The sequence below is a fragment of the Misgurnus anguillicaudatus genome, chromosome 8, assembly GCF_027580225.2.
Source record: "Misgurnus anguillicaudatus chromosome 8, ASM2758022v2, whole genome shotgun sequence".
NCBI lineage: Eukaryota > Metazoa > Chordata > Actinopteri > Cypriniformes > Cobitidae > Misgurnus > Misgurnus anguillicaudatus.
In genome coordinates, this window is record NC_073344.2 from 14,886,550 (window position 1) to 14,904,567 (window position 18,018).

The 18,018-nt window shown below is 37.7% G+C and overlaps 1 protein-coding gene across 9 annotated transcripts in view; it reads left to right on the forward strand.

Annotated features, from left to right (window-relative positions):
* cadpsb (Ca2+-dependent activator protein for secretion b) overlaps positions 1 to 18,018 on the forward strand; it is a 129,493-nt gene that overhangs the window by 84,859 nt on the left and 26,616 nt on the right. For 2 of the 9 annotated variants that reach the window (XM_073870379.1, XM_073870384.1), the window contains 6 exons: positions 175 to 276; positions 1,974 to 2,037; positions 2,259 to 2,382; positions 11,131 to 11,163; positions 13,652 to 13,758; positions 16,238 to 16,267. In XM_073870379.1, the coding sequence (XP_073726480.1) occupies positions 175 to 276; positions 1,974 to 2,037; positions 2,259 to 2,382; positions 11,131 to 11,163; positions 13,652 to 13,758; positions 16,238 to 16,267 (460 nt within the window). Of the gene's footprint in view, positions 1 to 174; positions 277 to 1,973; positions 2,038 to 2,258; positions 2,383 to 10,323; positions 10,393 to 11,130; positions 11,164 to 13,651; positions 13,759 to 16,237; positions 16,268 to 18,018 lie in introns of all 9 variants that reach the window. The other 7 variants (XM_073870378.1, XM_073870380.1, XM_073870382.1 and 4 more) reach the window with 4 other exon arrangements.

Here is an 18,018-nt window from a genome sequence, read left to right on the forward strand (position 1 = left end):
ATGTTGTTTGATATGCATGCAGTGACTGCAGGGTGTTCAAAATGTTGTTATACGGTGTCATAATTACTTGTTGGAGGATTTTATTTGGGGGGGGGTTAATAAATAATACTTCTTTTTTATTCATGTGAATCACAACCAATGTGCAGATAATGGCATGTTGTGCTTGTAAAACAGGCCTGATGGTCTCGGAACCGTAACCGTGGAAGAAAAGGAGCGGTTTGAGGAAATCAAAGAGCGATTACGTGTTCTTCTGGAAAATCAGATCACAAACTTTAGGTGAGTTTATGGAGTACAAGGGCTTTTATTTAAAAATGTCAGAAATTTTAATATATATCTATTTTGCACCAGTATTTTTAACAGGTTTTGTTTTATCTCTCCAGGTTTTAGCTTACAAAATGTCCCTAAAACCACACTGTAAAAAAATGAAGTTAAATCAAGATGTATTTTAATGTAACTTTACACATTTAGTTAAACAATTTCACTTTATTACAAGTCAAACTTAAAATAGTAGGTTAAATTGACTTGCAAAACCAAGTTGTTTTTTATCTTCATGCTACATTTCTTTTTTTACAATGCAACTTTAAAATGTGTTGATAGTGATGTACTTAAAGGGACACTTCACTTTTTTTGAATATATGCTCATTTTCCAGCTCCCCTTGAGTTAAACATTTGATTTTTACCGTTTTGGAATCCATTCAGCTGATCTCTGGGTCTATCGGTACCACTTTTAGCATAGCTTAGCAAAATCCTTTGAATCTGATTAGACCATTAGCATCACGCTAAAAAATAACCGAAATCGAAATTTTTCCTATTTAAATCTTGACTCTGTACAGTATTTACATGGCTGCAGCAGGTGTAGTGATTTTAGGCACTGCCCGAAAATAGTCCCCTTAGTAGCCTATCTTTCAATAGCAAGGGACTATTTTCAGGCGCTGCGTAATATCATTGCACTTCCTGCAGCCATGTTACAGCAGCAAAGTCCTTGATTATTACGCCAGAATGAGAGTATAGTTCCTAACCATATCTGCCTAGAAAATCACAACTTTTAATTTTCTGTCGGACTTAGTACACAATGTAACTACAAAAGAGTCAAATGTTAAATAGGAAAAAATATCGAAACTCTTTGGTTATTTTTTAGCGCGATGCTAATGGTCTAATCAGATTGAATGGATTATGCTAAGCTATGCTAAAAGTGGTAACAGTAAAAATCAAATGATTAACTCTAGGGGAGCTGGAAAATTAGCCTATTTTTTTTTAAAAAAATTGATTAAATTCAATGAATCTTTTTTTCAGTGTGTCTCACGTGTGTCCCATTATAATCATTGATATTTAGTGCACGTGACCTATTTTTTACTCTTGACATTTTGCCGTTGTTTCCTGGACAGGGCTTTTCCTAGTCCCAGACTAAAATGGACGTTTGAGCTGCCTTAATTTAAGAACACCTTGTACTAACTTAATATATATCAGTGCCATTGTTTTTTCTTAAGATGCACACCAGTATTGTTAAAAAAATGTATTGTTTGTAAAAAATTAATTAAATGTGCTAATATAACCTTGTCCTGAATTAATCTAAACCGGTGGTCTCCAACATGGTGCCCACGGGCACCAGGTTGCCAGCATAGACTCTGTGAGTTGCCCGCGAAAGCACATTCTATTAATTGCCTCAATTTTAATATTTATTTATTACATATTTTTTATCAGTTTGGCTTCTATTAAGTATGTTAACATTTGATACAATAATAAAACATATCAACAAGTAAAAACAAAAAAGTTTTAAGTAGACTACATCAAAAAAGTAGCCCCCCAGATTGTTTTATCCATTATGGTATCCCTTGCTCACAAAAAGGTTGGAGACCTCTGATCTAAACCCTGTCCAGGAAACAGCCCACTGGTTTTACCTTCTCTGTTACCTTGTAAACAATTCTATAGAATTTTATAGAATTTTCTACAACCTCAACACTGTTTTTTCGTAGGTATTGCTTTCCATTCGGTCGCCCTGAGGGAGCTTTGAAAGCCACTCTGTCTTTGCTGGAGAGGGTAATGACAATATTGCTTATATTGATTCATAGTCAAAAGGCGTAACAGGGACAGAAGGCAAAAGAAAAGCAATTGATGGCCTTTTGCTCAGTACTTCTTGTTTACCTTTACGTTCTCCTCCATGCATCATTATTTCAATCCAAAATGTTTAATTCATAAGACTCACACTCATTACAGACAAAACATATGACCTTAGATAACACAGATTTGTATACGGATAGGTGCTCATGAAGGACATTGTGACCCCGGTGCCGCAGGAAGAAGTTAAAGGTGTCATTCGTAAATGCTTGGAGCAGGCAGCTCAGATCAACTATACGCGCATCACTGAGTATGCCAGAGTGGAAGGTAATGACCTTTGCCCTTTCTCTTCATTCATTCATAATGCGTTTACAACACTTTAACACATTGTTTTTTTTTAAGCAGATGAAAATCTTTATACTGGTTGTCATTAATTTTACTTGATAAAATCGATTTAATGCCTAAACTGTGATCCGATTTTGGTTTAGGTAAGTAATAAGTATGGAAATAATTTGGCGGCTTGCTCAGACTTTATGCCCCAACATATGAAAAATTGTATTGATTCTTGCATGAAAATATCAATGCAGTATCAGTATGAGAAATATTATCATAATACTTTATAAGCATTGATTCTTTCCCCACTTCTAGTAAATATGCATTAGCTTCAAAGATTAATGTAGTTTGATACATTGCAGTTAATTATATACATGGAAATTTTATGCTGTTTGCCTGTTTATTTATTCATTTATTTTTGTAGGACTACATCTTTCTTAATTCAAATGAATATGCTTGTTTAATCGAATGTCACGGCGGTCTAAAGCAACCACCTTCTGCTTTGGTTTTCTGAAAAATTTAAATGTCCTTTCGTCCGTTCTCCTTTTGTGGACTTTGTAAGCGTAAAAATGCATTCATATCCACACAAAGACGTGCCTCCGACTGTTTTCTATCTGTTGTGGAAGATAACACGGAAAAATGGCACTTTAGTTGGAATGTTCTTCACACGTTCGTTTTTCTGTTATTTTTATGGCTTGGATCAGGATAAGAAAAGACATCAGGCTTCGAAGACTTTCAGAATATGAAAAGGAGACTAGAAAAATAAGTCAGTTAATAGGAAGAGAGGTAGAAATGAGGACAAACTATGAGGTAGGAATTTAGGGTAAAATAAATGAGTGGTGTTGAAGGGTGAAAGAACCCAAAGCGAGCAAAGCGGTTTATGGTAGAGGCACTGAATGTAGAGGGAAGCAGAACCACCTCGACAAAAGCCGTGTTGGGCAACAAGCGTGAAAGAGGATTACAAAAAAGCTAAAGATTGGCCAAAAGGAGAGGTGTCTGTATGTGGAAGGGTGTGTTTAAGGAAGATGTTTGTGTTGTTCAATTATGATTATGAAAAATGACAGATGATCCTGTTCACTCTTTGTCTCTCTTGCTCTCCAAATAACTGCGTTTTACTTTATCAAATGTAACCCATCCTAGCAAATTGAGTGGCAATGAGGACATTTTCGAAAATGAGTTATTTTTATTTTCACATTCGCTATTAAAAGCCCTTCAAAATGATTTGTTGGAATCTGACCAAAAATGACAGAGTTACATCTGTTTGAAGTTGCCAGAATCAGCAGTGAAGTGAATTTTGCTCTCGTACCACTGATCTACACAAATGACTGGATTGCGCATGACGTCACAACTGTGAAGCCACCGCGCCGCCATGTTGGTATACCCAAACATTCTATTAAATCAATGGACGCGATCAGATTTTAATGATAAAACATCACTTTACTAGTCTTCGTTTTTATATCTGAAGTTACCCTGTACATTATTACAACACAAACGTCCTAAGCATGTACATAGTTATTTACTGAAAGTTGTACATTTTAGTTTTTAATCAGTTATTATACATTCATCTTCATTACTGTATAAGATCAGCAGACAGACCGCAGCATAATTAGTATTAATGACAAACGTGCTCATTCTGAAATCTAAATAAATAATCATACTTTGTACCGTATGTGCATGCAATAATTTTCTGGTTTTATGTTCCCTAAACTTACAAGTTACCTAAACTTATTTAGAGAAATAACGCTGACCGTGTAGCTGAATGTCAAAAAAAAAACTTTATTTATACCCGTGTCATTAACAGAACGCAGCAGACACACTCACCTTAACGGTTTTTTATAAATCCATTTTCCTGCCCGATTAAAACATAAACATTGCAAATAACACCAGAATTAACAGTTAATTTACGTACACATATCCTAAAAATAATCTTGCGTGACTGATACGCTGTAAAGCAGGTGAATTTAAAACATGATTTTGAATGGAAGTTAATGACGCCCTCTGCCAGTTGGGTATACCAAGATGGCGGCTCGAACTTTGCGCTGGCTTCACCTCACGCTGTTACGTTAAGCGTTCTATGCGCAATCCAGTCATTTATATAGATCAGTGTCTCGTACACACTGCAAACTTTCGGGAGTGACAACCACATTAAAATGCGGGAGTGAATCCCCTAAATGTTTGTTTCATGTCTGTACGGAACAAGACTCACTCCCGAAAATGTGATGATTGACACAGAAATAACCATAGCAAAGTTCTGCCGTCTCGCGTGCTTTTCACTCACAGCTTTGACCAAAATAATAGTCTTTTTTGTACGTAAATACCGTTTTGGCGCTAAACCGTTTATGGCTTTTGGCTCATGAAGCGATCAAGTTTTTGGTGTTAATGAAGTGTGAATGTGCTGGTCCCAATATTTTGATCTTTGAGGTAAAGCATTTAGATTTATTTCGGTTTATTATTGGATTTTTCTTGTTCGCTGTTTTTTTAGTGCAAGATCTGTCAACACTAGTCAGCAAACGCTTGTGCCTCTGTCATTTTCTGAACTGCGCATACAATAGACTTTTTCCTCTTAAGCATTTATTTTTTCAGAAGAGAGACCTGTCCTGTTTATGATGAACGTTTAAACACTTGATACTAGTTGTTCAGATCGGTTATGTACACACTGTGCAGAGTTTCAGTAAATGCGGTTGTCACTACCTGCATTTTGCAGGAGTTAATTCGGTTGTAGAATGCGGTTGTGAGTCTCGTAAATTACTGAACTGTGTGTGTGTACAGAACAGGATTAAGCATTAAAAGGTGAAGTGACAACCGAATTAATATGCAGTGTGTACGGGACCTTTGAGATATATCTAGTTAAAGTCAGCGCGAGTAAGATCATTTTTGTGTCTTTTTAATAATCTTAGAGGTCATGTTCTTTCTGATCTCATTTTTTAAATCCTAGTTAGTGTGTAATGTTGCTATAATAGCATAAATAATACCTGTAAAATGATAAAGCTCAAAGTTCACTGCCAGGCGATATATTTTCTTTAAAGGGGACATTCCAGAAGACGTTTTTAAGATATTAAATAAATCTTTGATGTCCCTAGAGTACATAAGTGAAGTTTTAGCTCAAAATACCATATAGGTAATTTATTGTGGCATGTTAAAATAGGCAATTTATGGGGCTGAGCAAAAATGCACCGTTTTTGTGTGTATCCCTTTAAATCCAAACGAGCTGCTCAGGTGGGCGGAGTCTCAAGCGCTCCCGCTGTGGAACTGACAGAGCTTCGAGGGAGATTCTCTCACGAAAGAAGTTAGTGAGCGATGTTAAGCATTATAAATATGATCAAGTTTAAAAAGTCAATTATCTGTTTTATGCATACTAAATACATGTTTATCAGTAGATGGGGAACATTGTGGAATAAAAATAAAGACTTAAGGTCTCATGCTGCCCTTGTTTTAAACAGGCATAATGAGTTTCAGCATGTCACAATAAAATACACTTTCACAAACACTCAGAAGTTTACTTTTTGACCAAACCAAACGAGCACATTTAAATGATCTGTAATAAAACAACACGTTTAATGCTTAAACTTTAGAGAAACAGATCAAATGTCATGTTTAAGTTTATTGTGTACACATATTGAACACATTCGCGTTTCTGTCAGTCTCTCATCTATTTTGTAACTCCTCATTCATTTGAAACTTCAGAGAAACATTAAACAACGTATTTACTTATTGTGTATGATAGTGAATACGCGTTGTTCACTCACTCTGTCTCGTGCAGTGCATTAATCCTCGTGTTCATTCATATAAACTTCAGAGAAACATATTAAACAACATAACTTGAAAGCGAACCGTCGCGTTGCTCTCTCTCTCTCGTTCGTTCGCTCACTCGCTCTCTCTCTCTTGCACTAAGGTAACGTTAATCCTTTAGAACGTTAATTCAATCTTTAGAAAGATTATTAAAACTACTAGTTATAAGATTGTAGGCTCCTGTTTGTGTTTGATGGAATACAAACGCGTTGTGCTGTCAGTCATTCTTTCTCTCTCTGTCTATCGCACTCGAGGTAGCATCATGGTTGGATAGCGCAGTTGAAGGGGCGGTATCAGTATAATTGGAGCCCTTAGCTACGTCATGGGGGGAGCGAAATCCGCATGACCTATTTATTCACATGCTTGCAGAGAGAGCCTTACCAAAACAAAGTTACAGGGTTGCTATTTTTCATGTTTTCTGGGTTGGTAGAAGCACTGGGGACCCGATTATAGCACTTAAACATGGAAAAAGTCTGATTTTCATGGAATGTCCCCTTTAACAGAATTCGTCTTTCAAAGCCTACAGCGAATGGCCGGTTTGGACTACAGTACTCTACTTCCTGTTTTAATGACGTCACTAGAACAGCTTTTTGACTAAACTCCGCCCACAGGAATATGTCAGTCGCAAGCTAAGCTGATATTGAATCTTAACACACTAAACAAACTACACAATCAGAACTCGATACGTATTTCTGAAGGAGGGACTTCATAGAACAAGGAAGACATCAGCCCATTTTTGGGACAGTGAAAACAGCGGTTACAGATAATTGTGTGAAAAATACTGCATTTTTTTAGGGCTGGGTATTGGCAATGGCCTCACGATACGATACATATCGCGATACATGCGCCATGGTGAACTGTGTCACGGTACGATACGATGCGTTGCATGTTGTGATACATTGCAATACTTTTTCTTTTTTTATATCAAAAATGTAAAAAATAAAGCTGACTTTTTTAAACTTTTTTTAAGCTAAAGTGCTTCCATAAGTCGACTTTGAAAGCTGCAGGTGTTTTTACATTTTCTGCCATTTTCTGAGACATTGGCCGAATGGCCGTATATGACAGACAACCGGACAGCAACAACTACAACAGCGGCGGAGGAGGTCGTTTGATACACACAGAGGGATTTGATGGGTTTTTAAAAATACAGTAAAGATTGAAATATCGATACACTATCGTGGAAAAATTATCACGATAGTTAACTGTGTCGATATTTTTGCACAGCCCTACATTTTTTACACGTGAAACATGAACACATGTTATATATCGCACTGTAAACACAGTCAAAGCTCCAAAAACACAGAAAGAACGTGACTTTTAACATGAAACAAGTCCCACACTTTATTTTCTAATTGCTGTATGTTGTAAAACTGAAACCAAAACATCCGAAGGCGCACGAGTGCTTTGCTTCTGATGCATCCTTTTATTAGGAAATATTTATGAAGGTACGACAAAAAAATGTACAAAAAAAGATAATTTTTGATGTTTAATTACTACTTGGAGCTTTGGAATTGCTAGATGAGTGTTTACTGTTGTATGAAAATGGCTTATTTAAAAAAAAAACTTAAATTCAACCAAAATTGACATTTATCACGTCTTTGCCTGTAGCTCAAAATTAGACAATGCACATTCTGACTCATTTAGACAGCAGGCGTCACAAATCATTAACTTTGCCACTAATTCTTCAGAAGGATGACAAACCAATGATAGTATGCAACTATCTTACATGTCTTACATGCTTCAGAACTCTGAGTCTGAGAGTCTTTGGCTGCTTTTTCTTTGATGACAATAATTTACACCATTTTCTTAAAGGAACATTTACCCCAACCTAATATTTATCCAACATGGGTAAATAACATCTATCTATCTGAAAAGTAAATGATGACAGAATTAGAATTTTTGGGGTGAATTGTTCCCTTAAAAGCAACTTTTCCCACTTTTTCTTGTTAGGTAACACTTTATAGTAGGGTTGTATACATCAACATTAGTTAACACAACAATTAAAGTGAAGAGCAATACTTTTACAAAATGAATTGATCCTGGTTAATTTCTGCACATGCATTTTAGCATTATAAGACAAATGTTTTATGATTTACTGTTTTTCACATAAAATCATAGTGTAAAGAAAATCCTATAAAATTGAGTAAGGTCATGTCAAAGATAAGGTCAAACCAATGTGTAAAATCAAACTTTGCTGCTCCTAATCCCAGAATTAGATTATGAGACTTTAGCCTGGATTTCACAGACAGGGACCCATATTTGTTAATATTTCATACTGTGACAACTAATGTTAAGCTAGCGTATAAAACCTTAATATAAAGTGTTACATATACAGCGGGGAGAATGGGTATTTGAACGCCCTGATATTTTGCAGGTTCTCCCACTTGGAGATCATGGGGGGGTCTGGGGTTGTCATCGTGGGTGCGTGTCCACTTTGAGAGACATACTCTGGGGAAAGTCCAGAAATCACAATGTATTTTTAACTATTTATTTGTATGATGCGGCTGCAAATAAGTATTTGAACACCTGAGAAAGTCAATGTTAATATTTGGTACAGTAGCCTTTGTTTTCTAGTACAGACGTCAAACGTACCTGTAGTTTTTCACCAGGTTTGCACACATTGCAGGAGGGATTTTGGCCCACTCCTCCACAGAGATCTTCTCTAGATCAGTCAGGTTTCTGGCCTGTCGCTGAGAAACACAGAGTTTGAGCTCCCTCCAAAGATTCTCTATTGAGATGTCTGGAGACTGGCTAGGTCACGCCAGAACCTTGATATGCTTCTTACAGAGACACTCCTTGGTTATCCTGGCTGTGTGCTTCGGATCCTTGTCATGTCGAGGCTGGGTCCTCCAACTCAACTTCAATGCTCTAACTGAGGGAAGGAGGTTGTTCCCCAAAATCTCGCAATACATGGCCCCGGTCATCCTCTCCTTAATACAGTGCATTCCCCTGTCCCATGTGCAGAAAAACACCCCCAAAGCATGATGCTACCACCCCCATGCTTCACAGTGGGGATGGTGTTCTTGTGATTGTACACATCATTCTTCTTTCTCCAAACACGTTTAGTGGAATTATGACCAAAAAGTTCTATTTTGGTCTCATCTGACCACGTGACTTTCTCCCATGACTCCTCTGGATCGTTCAAATGGTCATTGGCAAACTTAAGACGGCCTGGACATGTGCTGATTTAAGCAGGGGAACCTTCCGTGCCATGCATGATTTCAAACCATGACATCTTAGTGTATTACCAACAGTAACCTTGGAAATGGTGGTACCAGCTCTTTTCAGGTCATTGACCAGCTCCTCCCGTGTAGTTCTGGGCTGATTTCTCACCTTTCTTCGGATCATTGAGACCCCATGAGGTGAGATCTTGCATGGAGCCCAAAGTCCGAGAGAGATTGACAGTCATGTTTAGCTTCTTCCATTTTCGAATGATTGCTCCAACAGTGGACCTTTTTTCACCAAGCTGCTTGGCAATTTCCCCGTAGCCCTTTCCAGCCTTGTGGAGGTGTACAATTTGGTCTCTAGTGTCTTTGGACAGCTCTTTAGTCTTGGCCATGTTAGTAGTTGGATTCTTACTGATTGTATGGGGTGGACAGGTGTCTTTATGCAGCTAACGACCTCAAACAGGTGCATCTAATTTAGGATAATAAATGGAGTGGAGGTGGACATTTTAAAGGCAGACTAACAGGTCTTTGAGGGTCAGAATTCTAGCTGAAAGAGGGGTGTTCAAATACTTATTTGCAGCTGTATCATACAAATAAATAGTTTTAAAAAATCCTACATTGTGAGTTTTTTTGGATTATGTCTCTCACAGTACACATGCACCTACGATGACAATTTCAGACCTCTCCATGATTTCTAAGTGGGAGCACTTGCAAAAGAGCAGAGTGTTCAAATACTTATTGTCCTCACTGTATATATTTATTTTATTTCTCATCCTAAGTTGAAATGCAAGGATGGTTGTGATTCAAGGGTTAAGCCATCCAATCATATTGCATTATTCAACCTTTTCCAAAAACCTGCTTCTTTATTGTTCTTGTTAAAAACTTCCCTTAAGACAAACATCCCTTCATCATATTTGACCGTGAACCCCCTTTCCTCTGACCCCAAACTCTTGCATGCCCGAATCCTCTTTTTCTGTAGGAAAAAAGAGGGAAATGTATGATCACCCTGTCTACTCCTTGGCTACACAAGTGATGGATTTAACCATCCGTGAGTAACAACCCATCACCCCATCATTCTCTACCCCTCTTCCATCAAATCACATTGTTCCCAAAACTGTCAATTGCCATCTCCATACAGACGGTCGACATTGAGCAGAGAATGAATACGTTACATGCCTACTTGGATTTCTTTAGCAGAGATGTTCCATCTGTTTGTAATACAACGTGACTAATGCATCCGTTCAGCTTCCTCTTGTTCGCTTTTGGTTGTGACTTGAATGCATTTTTACTTTGCTCGCTGTTTGACTTTGTCTGAGTGTATGTCCTTACTGTGGTGTGGTAGGTGGTTTCACTGTGGGGTTCCTGAACACATCAACAGGTGACAGAGCTACCCGGAGAGCAGGAGTTAGTACACGTGTACGAGCTATGACTTATGTGTTACAACATCACAAGTTTGTCTCGTTTGTGATTTTTACAGCTGTCGATTTGTCGTGCGAACGCACAATGGCTATTGTCTCTGTTCAGTATGTCATTCTGTTGCTACTACTGTATGTTTATGTCAGTGTTGTTCAAGGTAAATATCTAAATGTGTGCCATTGTTTTCTTTTTGTTCTTTTTGTCCAATTCTTAAATATCTCAATCAAGAGAAAATGAACCAGGGATACTAAAACATGCCAGCTTGAGGAATAATTCCTCACTTTCTCTCGTTATTTCTCTCTCTTTCTCTTCCCCATTCTTTATGTTGCTCTGACGTTCTTTTTATCTTTCTCTCCTTCTCTTTCTCAAGTTGAGAAAACACTAAAGGATCAAAAGGATCCAGGTGAAGCTATGACATCATCCCTTATCCTCTTCAACACATCCTGGCATATGCACACTGTACACGGCACAATTAAAGGGAAAACTTCTGAAAACATCTAAAATTCCTGTGCACACCATGGCCCTCTATTGTGCAGTCTTTTTGTGAAGATAGTATTCTTCGATATGTATGTTTTTTTAAAAATATTTACAAGTTTTGAACATTTTAACAGTCAATAAACGGTTTAATAACTTTACCAAGAAGTAATACTATCTTTTACAAATATTTCAGTGGCTGTTTCTTTTCTATGTGTCCAAAAGTGAGGGCGCAGTAACTCACTTAAGCACGGAGAGATTGAATAATACAAAAATCACCATTTACTTCCAAAAAGTTTCCTTTCATTCCCAGTCATGTCCAGAACATTTTGGACACATCGAAAATATAGATAAAGTATGAAACTTGGATGATGATAATGATAGATTATCATTGCATCCATTGCCATTACTTTATCATATGTTATGTTGATGACATCATGGCTTTAGTAAGCGTCAGTATTAGTTTCTGTGAAATAATAAAGCTTCACAGACCATTAAGTAGTAAATACTTGTTCGCTACACCCCCACCCCCTCTCCCCAGTAATAACCCAAGAATGCAACAGACCAATAAACCAATGGCATAAAAGTGAACATTTCCCACTCCAGACACCAAGATTGAAGAGTCAGACAGAGTGATAAATAAGTCATTTACTTTATGACTGAAGTAGCATTTTGGTCAATATATAAAAGATTTTCTTTTCTCCTTCCGTGGAGAGTCAGTATTTGTTTAGCTTTTTTGCTTTTCTGTCGTATACATTTCATGTTGTTGAGGCGAAACTTGGTTATACTGTATATGTTCAAATCTAAAGCACTACTGTGTGTCCTGCTGTCTTCATTTCATCAAAATGTCGCATATGTCTGACGGTCTGGTCTGCTCTTACTCTCATGTGTTGGCCTTAAATTCTAGATAGCGGCTTTATTAGTGAAAACCTTTTTAAATTGAGAATTAACATTATGAACATTAGAAAGAAACACAGTACACCTTTATACAGTGACACGTATATACAGTTGGGTCCAAATGTCTTAAACTGAAAACTTAACCTGAAAAATGAATATTTGTAAATATTTTAGATTCCTAAATATCAGGGTTCCCACAGGTTCTTGAAATCCTTGAAAGTTTGTGAATCTGGGAAAAAATGTCAAGGCCCTGGGAAGTTTTTGAAAATAAACATACATATACGTTGTATACAGGTCATTGAAAGTGCTTGAATCTATTTTGTGCAATAAGTTTTCTGAAAAAATCCATTCCCTGTGTAGTGTAGGATAACAAAATAACTCTATAATTCTAGACTTTTAAGCACACATGCTAAAATGTTAGTTTTAAATGCTTATATCTTCTGTATGTGAATGTTGATTCATACCAAAATGCTTTTTTGCATAGTTGTGTTTGACACATGAAAACGTCTAGGGTTACGTATGTAACTGTTGTTCCCTGAGAAGGGAACAAGACACTGCGTCTCCCTTGCCATACTTCCTACATCCCCGTTTTTGGCAATATTTCAGATAGCGATATACTTCCTGACTTTTGCATCACCCTGTCTTTGTCGTTAAGCCTCACCATTGGTTGAATTTGATATACACATTCAGACGCACTTACCCACAGTGTCACCGCAGTGACGCAGCACGAGTTCCCTCGAAAGGGGACTGTAACAATGTATCTTAAAAGGTAACACAATGTAACCTTGCTCTCACTTGAAATGTGTCCCAACATTTAGTCCTTGAATTTGAGGGTATTGGACCTTAAAAAAGCCCTTGAAAGGTCCTTGATTTTGAAGTTGTAGGAACCTTGAAATATGCAACATACCAAAAAAATTGTCCATAGTGGTAAACGAGGCTGTACCTTTTAAAAAGTACATCTTTGCACGATGTACATATTGGTACCAAAGTACATATTGATACCAAATGCATACATATTTGTACATAAATGGTACATATTAGGACATTTTTAAATGGTACTGCCCTAGTGACAACTTTTTTTTCATAATTTTTTTCTGACAGTGTAGAAATATATTCTATCATTGGTCTCAAACTTTTGGACCCCATTGTATATTTTTACAAGCTTGCCAAAACAGTGTTTTCTCTCTGTTTAGACCTACAGTGTAGTCCCATTGGCCAGTAATACATTTTTCCATGCCGTGCCTTGTTTATACCTCGTATTAAGTTTATCTTCAAGGCAGTTCACTTTATTTAAGCATGTACAAAATGTCTGGATAAATCCAATGTCTTAGCTGAATTACCCCACAGCATTTTAGTCTATCCGGCATCAGTTAGGCATCTTTGTGTTATGAGTGTCATCAACAATATTGTCATTCCTGCATGCTCAGTTATGTATGATTTCCTCAGACTACATTAAAGAAAGAATTATATGAACCACTTTAATATTAACTGTTTCTCTTCTTCGCATCACTATGCTCCAGAGAATGTAGCAAACCTAGCTACACCGGCCAAAAAACTGGAACATGTCATCCGGCTGGCAGAGTTAGTCATAGAAGTTCTACAGCAGAACCAGGATCATCACGCCGAGGTGAGTCACGTTGATGTCTCACTTCCTCTCACCTTCCCTCTTTTCTTTCTTTGTCTAGTCAATGAGTTTATGGCGTGAACGTACGGTAGTTCACAAAGAACAATCTATCATTGTTTACTCATCCTCATGTTATTTCAAACCTGTATTGTTTCTATAAAGCACAAAAGGATGGTAGGCAGGATATGATGTCAGGCTGATTTTTTCCATTCAATGAAAGTGAACGGTAAACAATGTGGTCAAGCCAAAAAATATAAAAATGTACCATTTAAGTAATCCATACAGTATGGCCTCAGAATACTTTTAAAGTCTGTGTAAAGCGATATTAAATATATGTTCTGAGCAAGCATGCTGCACAGGCCCTGAAAAGTGAAGCCAAAACGTCTCGATCGCCCCCCAGTAACTGGTCCTAGTATAGGTCATAAACCCTAAAAAAGGGTTTTAGACCAACTAAACAATTTAATTACACTTCAATTATCTTTTTTCTGAAGCTGGTTTCTGTCATTTACTGTAGTTTTTATCACGCTGATATAAATTCAAGTGTGTTTTTTTTTTAAATAAGTTTGTTTTTAGTTCGTTATTTAATGCTATAAAAACAGTGGTGTGACGCCATGATTGACAGTTATGATATGCACATTCTGCAAGGGCGGAGACTTGATTTTGCAGCCTTACTTCCTGCTCACTGCTGTGCAGAACTGGTCCCGAAATCGCTACTGCGCAGACTCACGACCCAAGATGTTTCACTTATGGAAGAGAGCGAATGGACGTCGCCCTTTTTTTTACAGACTATAGTTCTGAGTTTGTCACACCACAATAAAATGTAAAGTTACCTATCCATGCAAATTTGAATGGTAAATAAAACCACCAAGTAAATAAAATAAGTTATCAAAATTCTGAAAAAATTGAGCAGGGGCGTGTCCACTGTCTGCACTGAAACCACGCCCACTCATGGAAAAGCTGCGGTCTCTCTTAACTGTCTCTTCGCAAAATTAATCCACCTCTTTTTTATATCATATTTTTAGGAAAGTTAAATAAGGGGACCAAGTTGTTTTGTGAATTATCACAACCAGGTAATATGCATTTACGTGAGGAAGGCATAGCTAGCTAGCAAACCATACACTGTAATAAAGTTTAGTCAATTTGAAATAGTTGTGTTAGGGGCGGGGCCATGCTCGGTGGCTCCAGCGTGTCATCGAGCCATGATTTCAGGCCCGCCCACAAAATCTTGAAGTCAGAAATGGTGAAAAACTATTTAACGGTTAAACTCCACAATTCAGCACTACACACTTCACAGTCTTTGTAACGTGTTTCGGTAATACATTTCAAACATTTATAATGAGTTTAAAGGGCACCTATTTCATTGCTAAAAAAAGGAATTTTGTGTATTTGGTATAATACAACGTGTTTGCGTGGTTTATGGTTAAAAAACACATTATTTTCCACATACCGTACATTTTTGTAGTTCCAGACATACTGCTTTTCTCAAACCCATTGATTTTTACAAAACTCAGCGATCTGAAAAGCACTGTGTCCCTGATTGGCCAGCTAATCTGTACGTTGTGATTGGCCGGAATACCTTTGACGTCAGCCGGAAATGTGACCCCCCTTACCATGTTTGAAAGATTTGCGCACAATGCAATGCTGACAGGCGTTAACCTATAGTCCGAAGCAGTAGGAATTATGATAATGTCGGTTTTGTCTACGTCAACAAGCCCAGGAAGTAAACTGTTGCCTACAATCCGTGTATTTGATGTAGTCCAAGAAAAGAGATTTACGTTGAAAACATTAACTCGTGTCATTGTTTACTTTTGGGTATGTACCTTTTGCATATCATTAACATGTACTAATACACACTTGCACACCAAAGTAAATGTAAAATCGTGAATCGGACCATAGTTGCTCTTTAAATATTGACTTTACTCAGACTTTAGGTATGCACCAGGTATATGGGCTACTTTCATGGAGCATTTTATGTTATCCCTGGACCGTGGTCATGATTCACTTTCATTGTATAAGAACAAGGGTTGACATTTTGCTAAACTTTGTGTCTTTTATGGAAGAAATTAAATCATGAGGGTGAGTAAACAATGACAGAATTTTAATTTTCAGGTGAACTGTACCTTTAAAGCACTCTAATAAACAAAGCTTTATTAAAATTGAAGTAGTAAAACAGCAAGAGTTCGCTCATCCATATGATCCAGACCCTCAACCACTTTTCCTGAATCTACACACTTGAAGGCACACTACTTTTTGTATACTGGATGTTAATCAAGTCGCATTAGGAACATGAAAATGCATTATAAATAGTGAACCAAATAGGGTCTTTAGTCCTGCAATAATACGTCAATTTGCATGTTTTAGCAGTTGACTAGAACCAGTACATAATTGGCATTTTTACCACCATGCAATTACAAATTTTAGGTCATCCATGGTCTTCCTGAGATTTATAGATTTACTGTATCTTTCTGAATATGCTTAACAGGCAGCGGTCACAAGTTCAGGAGACCAGTCGGTACAGTATCATGTTTCTTTTTCTTAAGTTGTCATCACATAGTGTACCTTTTCCCTCAAGCATGTCGATTCACGCAGATAATGGCTTTTCTGTTATGTCGGGGTGGTTGGGGCAGTTGGAAGAAGCAGGTTATGGAATGGATGATGACATAAAATACTTGGATTTTCTTGTTTTTTTTAGCAAGGAATGAATTTTGCAAGTTGAATTGCTCGTAATCCAAAAAATTTAAACATTTGTTAAACAATATAAACACTTTGCACATACATCACTCTACATTTCATGTTTTTCTCACCATTCGATCCTTGGTTGTACAGGGAAAAGAGGTATGTGCTCAAAGTGAATGCAATGAGAAAGCCCCTTACCGGCTTGTGCATGAGCTATGAAGGATTCCCCCACCTTGTACTGTAATTTCTTGTTTTTTTTACAATAAGTGAGGAGTATTTTTCTCACATCCAACATGGGTTTGTCTTAATTCCTCAGCATTGTGCCTGTCAACTCCCCCTTTAAAGTTTTTGTAAGGCTTGCGTACCCACTGGCAAGGCCGACCTGCTCAATGACTCCTTTGCTTCCAGAAGAATGTTTATTGTACATATACCCACCTTGCCATGCTATGTGTCCCCCTAACTTTTCCCTATAAGCTGTTTTGGCCTTTCCACTAGTGTACCTTTCAAAATTGGAGCTATCTTTCCATCTGAATGACCAAATGACAGAGTACTGTTCCCAGGATCAATCTTGCCGTTTTACAGTATTTACCGTAAAGTTTAATCGGACAATTAGGGCATAGCACGCAGTCGCGTTTGCTAAGGCTAATGCATACCAACTAATGCGCAAGAATGGTCCTGAGAAAGGATCAGTGGTGGCTCGTGACTGCTCATCTGAAGGGCGCAAATTCAAAATATGTGTTCGGAGTATTATGTGTGTTGCTCGTGTTTTCAAAATATGTGTTTGTTGCATCTTGCTAACCATGTGCATCACGTGTTTTGTCAAAATAAGTGCCTGCTGCACACGCGCCAAAATCGTCCATGACAAGAGAGACGCTCACGTTCACAAAACACACGCAAGACACTCCCTTAACACAAAACTCTGATTATGCGAGTATCTGGCAAACGCGAGCGTCCCTTCCATCACCAACCCCTTAGACGCGTCTGCAGCAGCAGGCACTTGTTTTGATAATACACGTGATGCACATGGGATCACTCGACGCGCGGGACACATGTTTTGAAATTACGAACCACACACATGACGGGCTACATACATGTTGGGACGAACTTCGTCCTCGAAAAAATAAGTCAACGGCCGCCACTGGAAAGGATTCACAGGTTACTTGGATTTGGCCCTATTGCTCTCTACTTGACTTATTTTAAAGGCGATACTCTATAGCCAGGTGTCAAAATTACCCGGTGATTTACTCTTTTATTAACCTCCTGGAGCAGTGTGGGTTAAGGATGAATGCACTTTTTGGGTGTTTTAAGCCACTTTCCTGATCCCTGTTTTGTACCATTATAAAGCTTGGAAGAGCAACGACATTTACTTAAATAACTCCAAATGTTCTCATCTTAAAGATGTTGGACATGTGTATCTCGGATTGCTTGGGGGAGAGTATATCATGGGGTAATTTTATTATTTGGCTGGGGTATCCCTTTAAGCTTTATAAGCCTTATGAGCTGCCGTGTTGCTATTTGTTGAACACTTTTGATATTAAGGTTTTAATTTTTGATTATAAAGAGTGCAGGTAAGTAAAATAGCCTTGA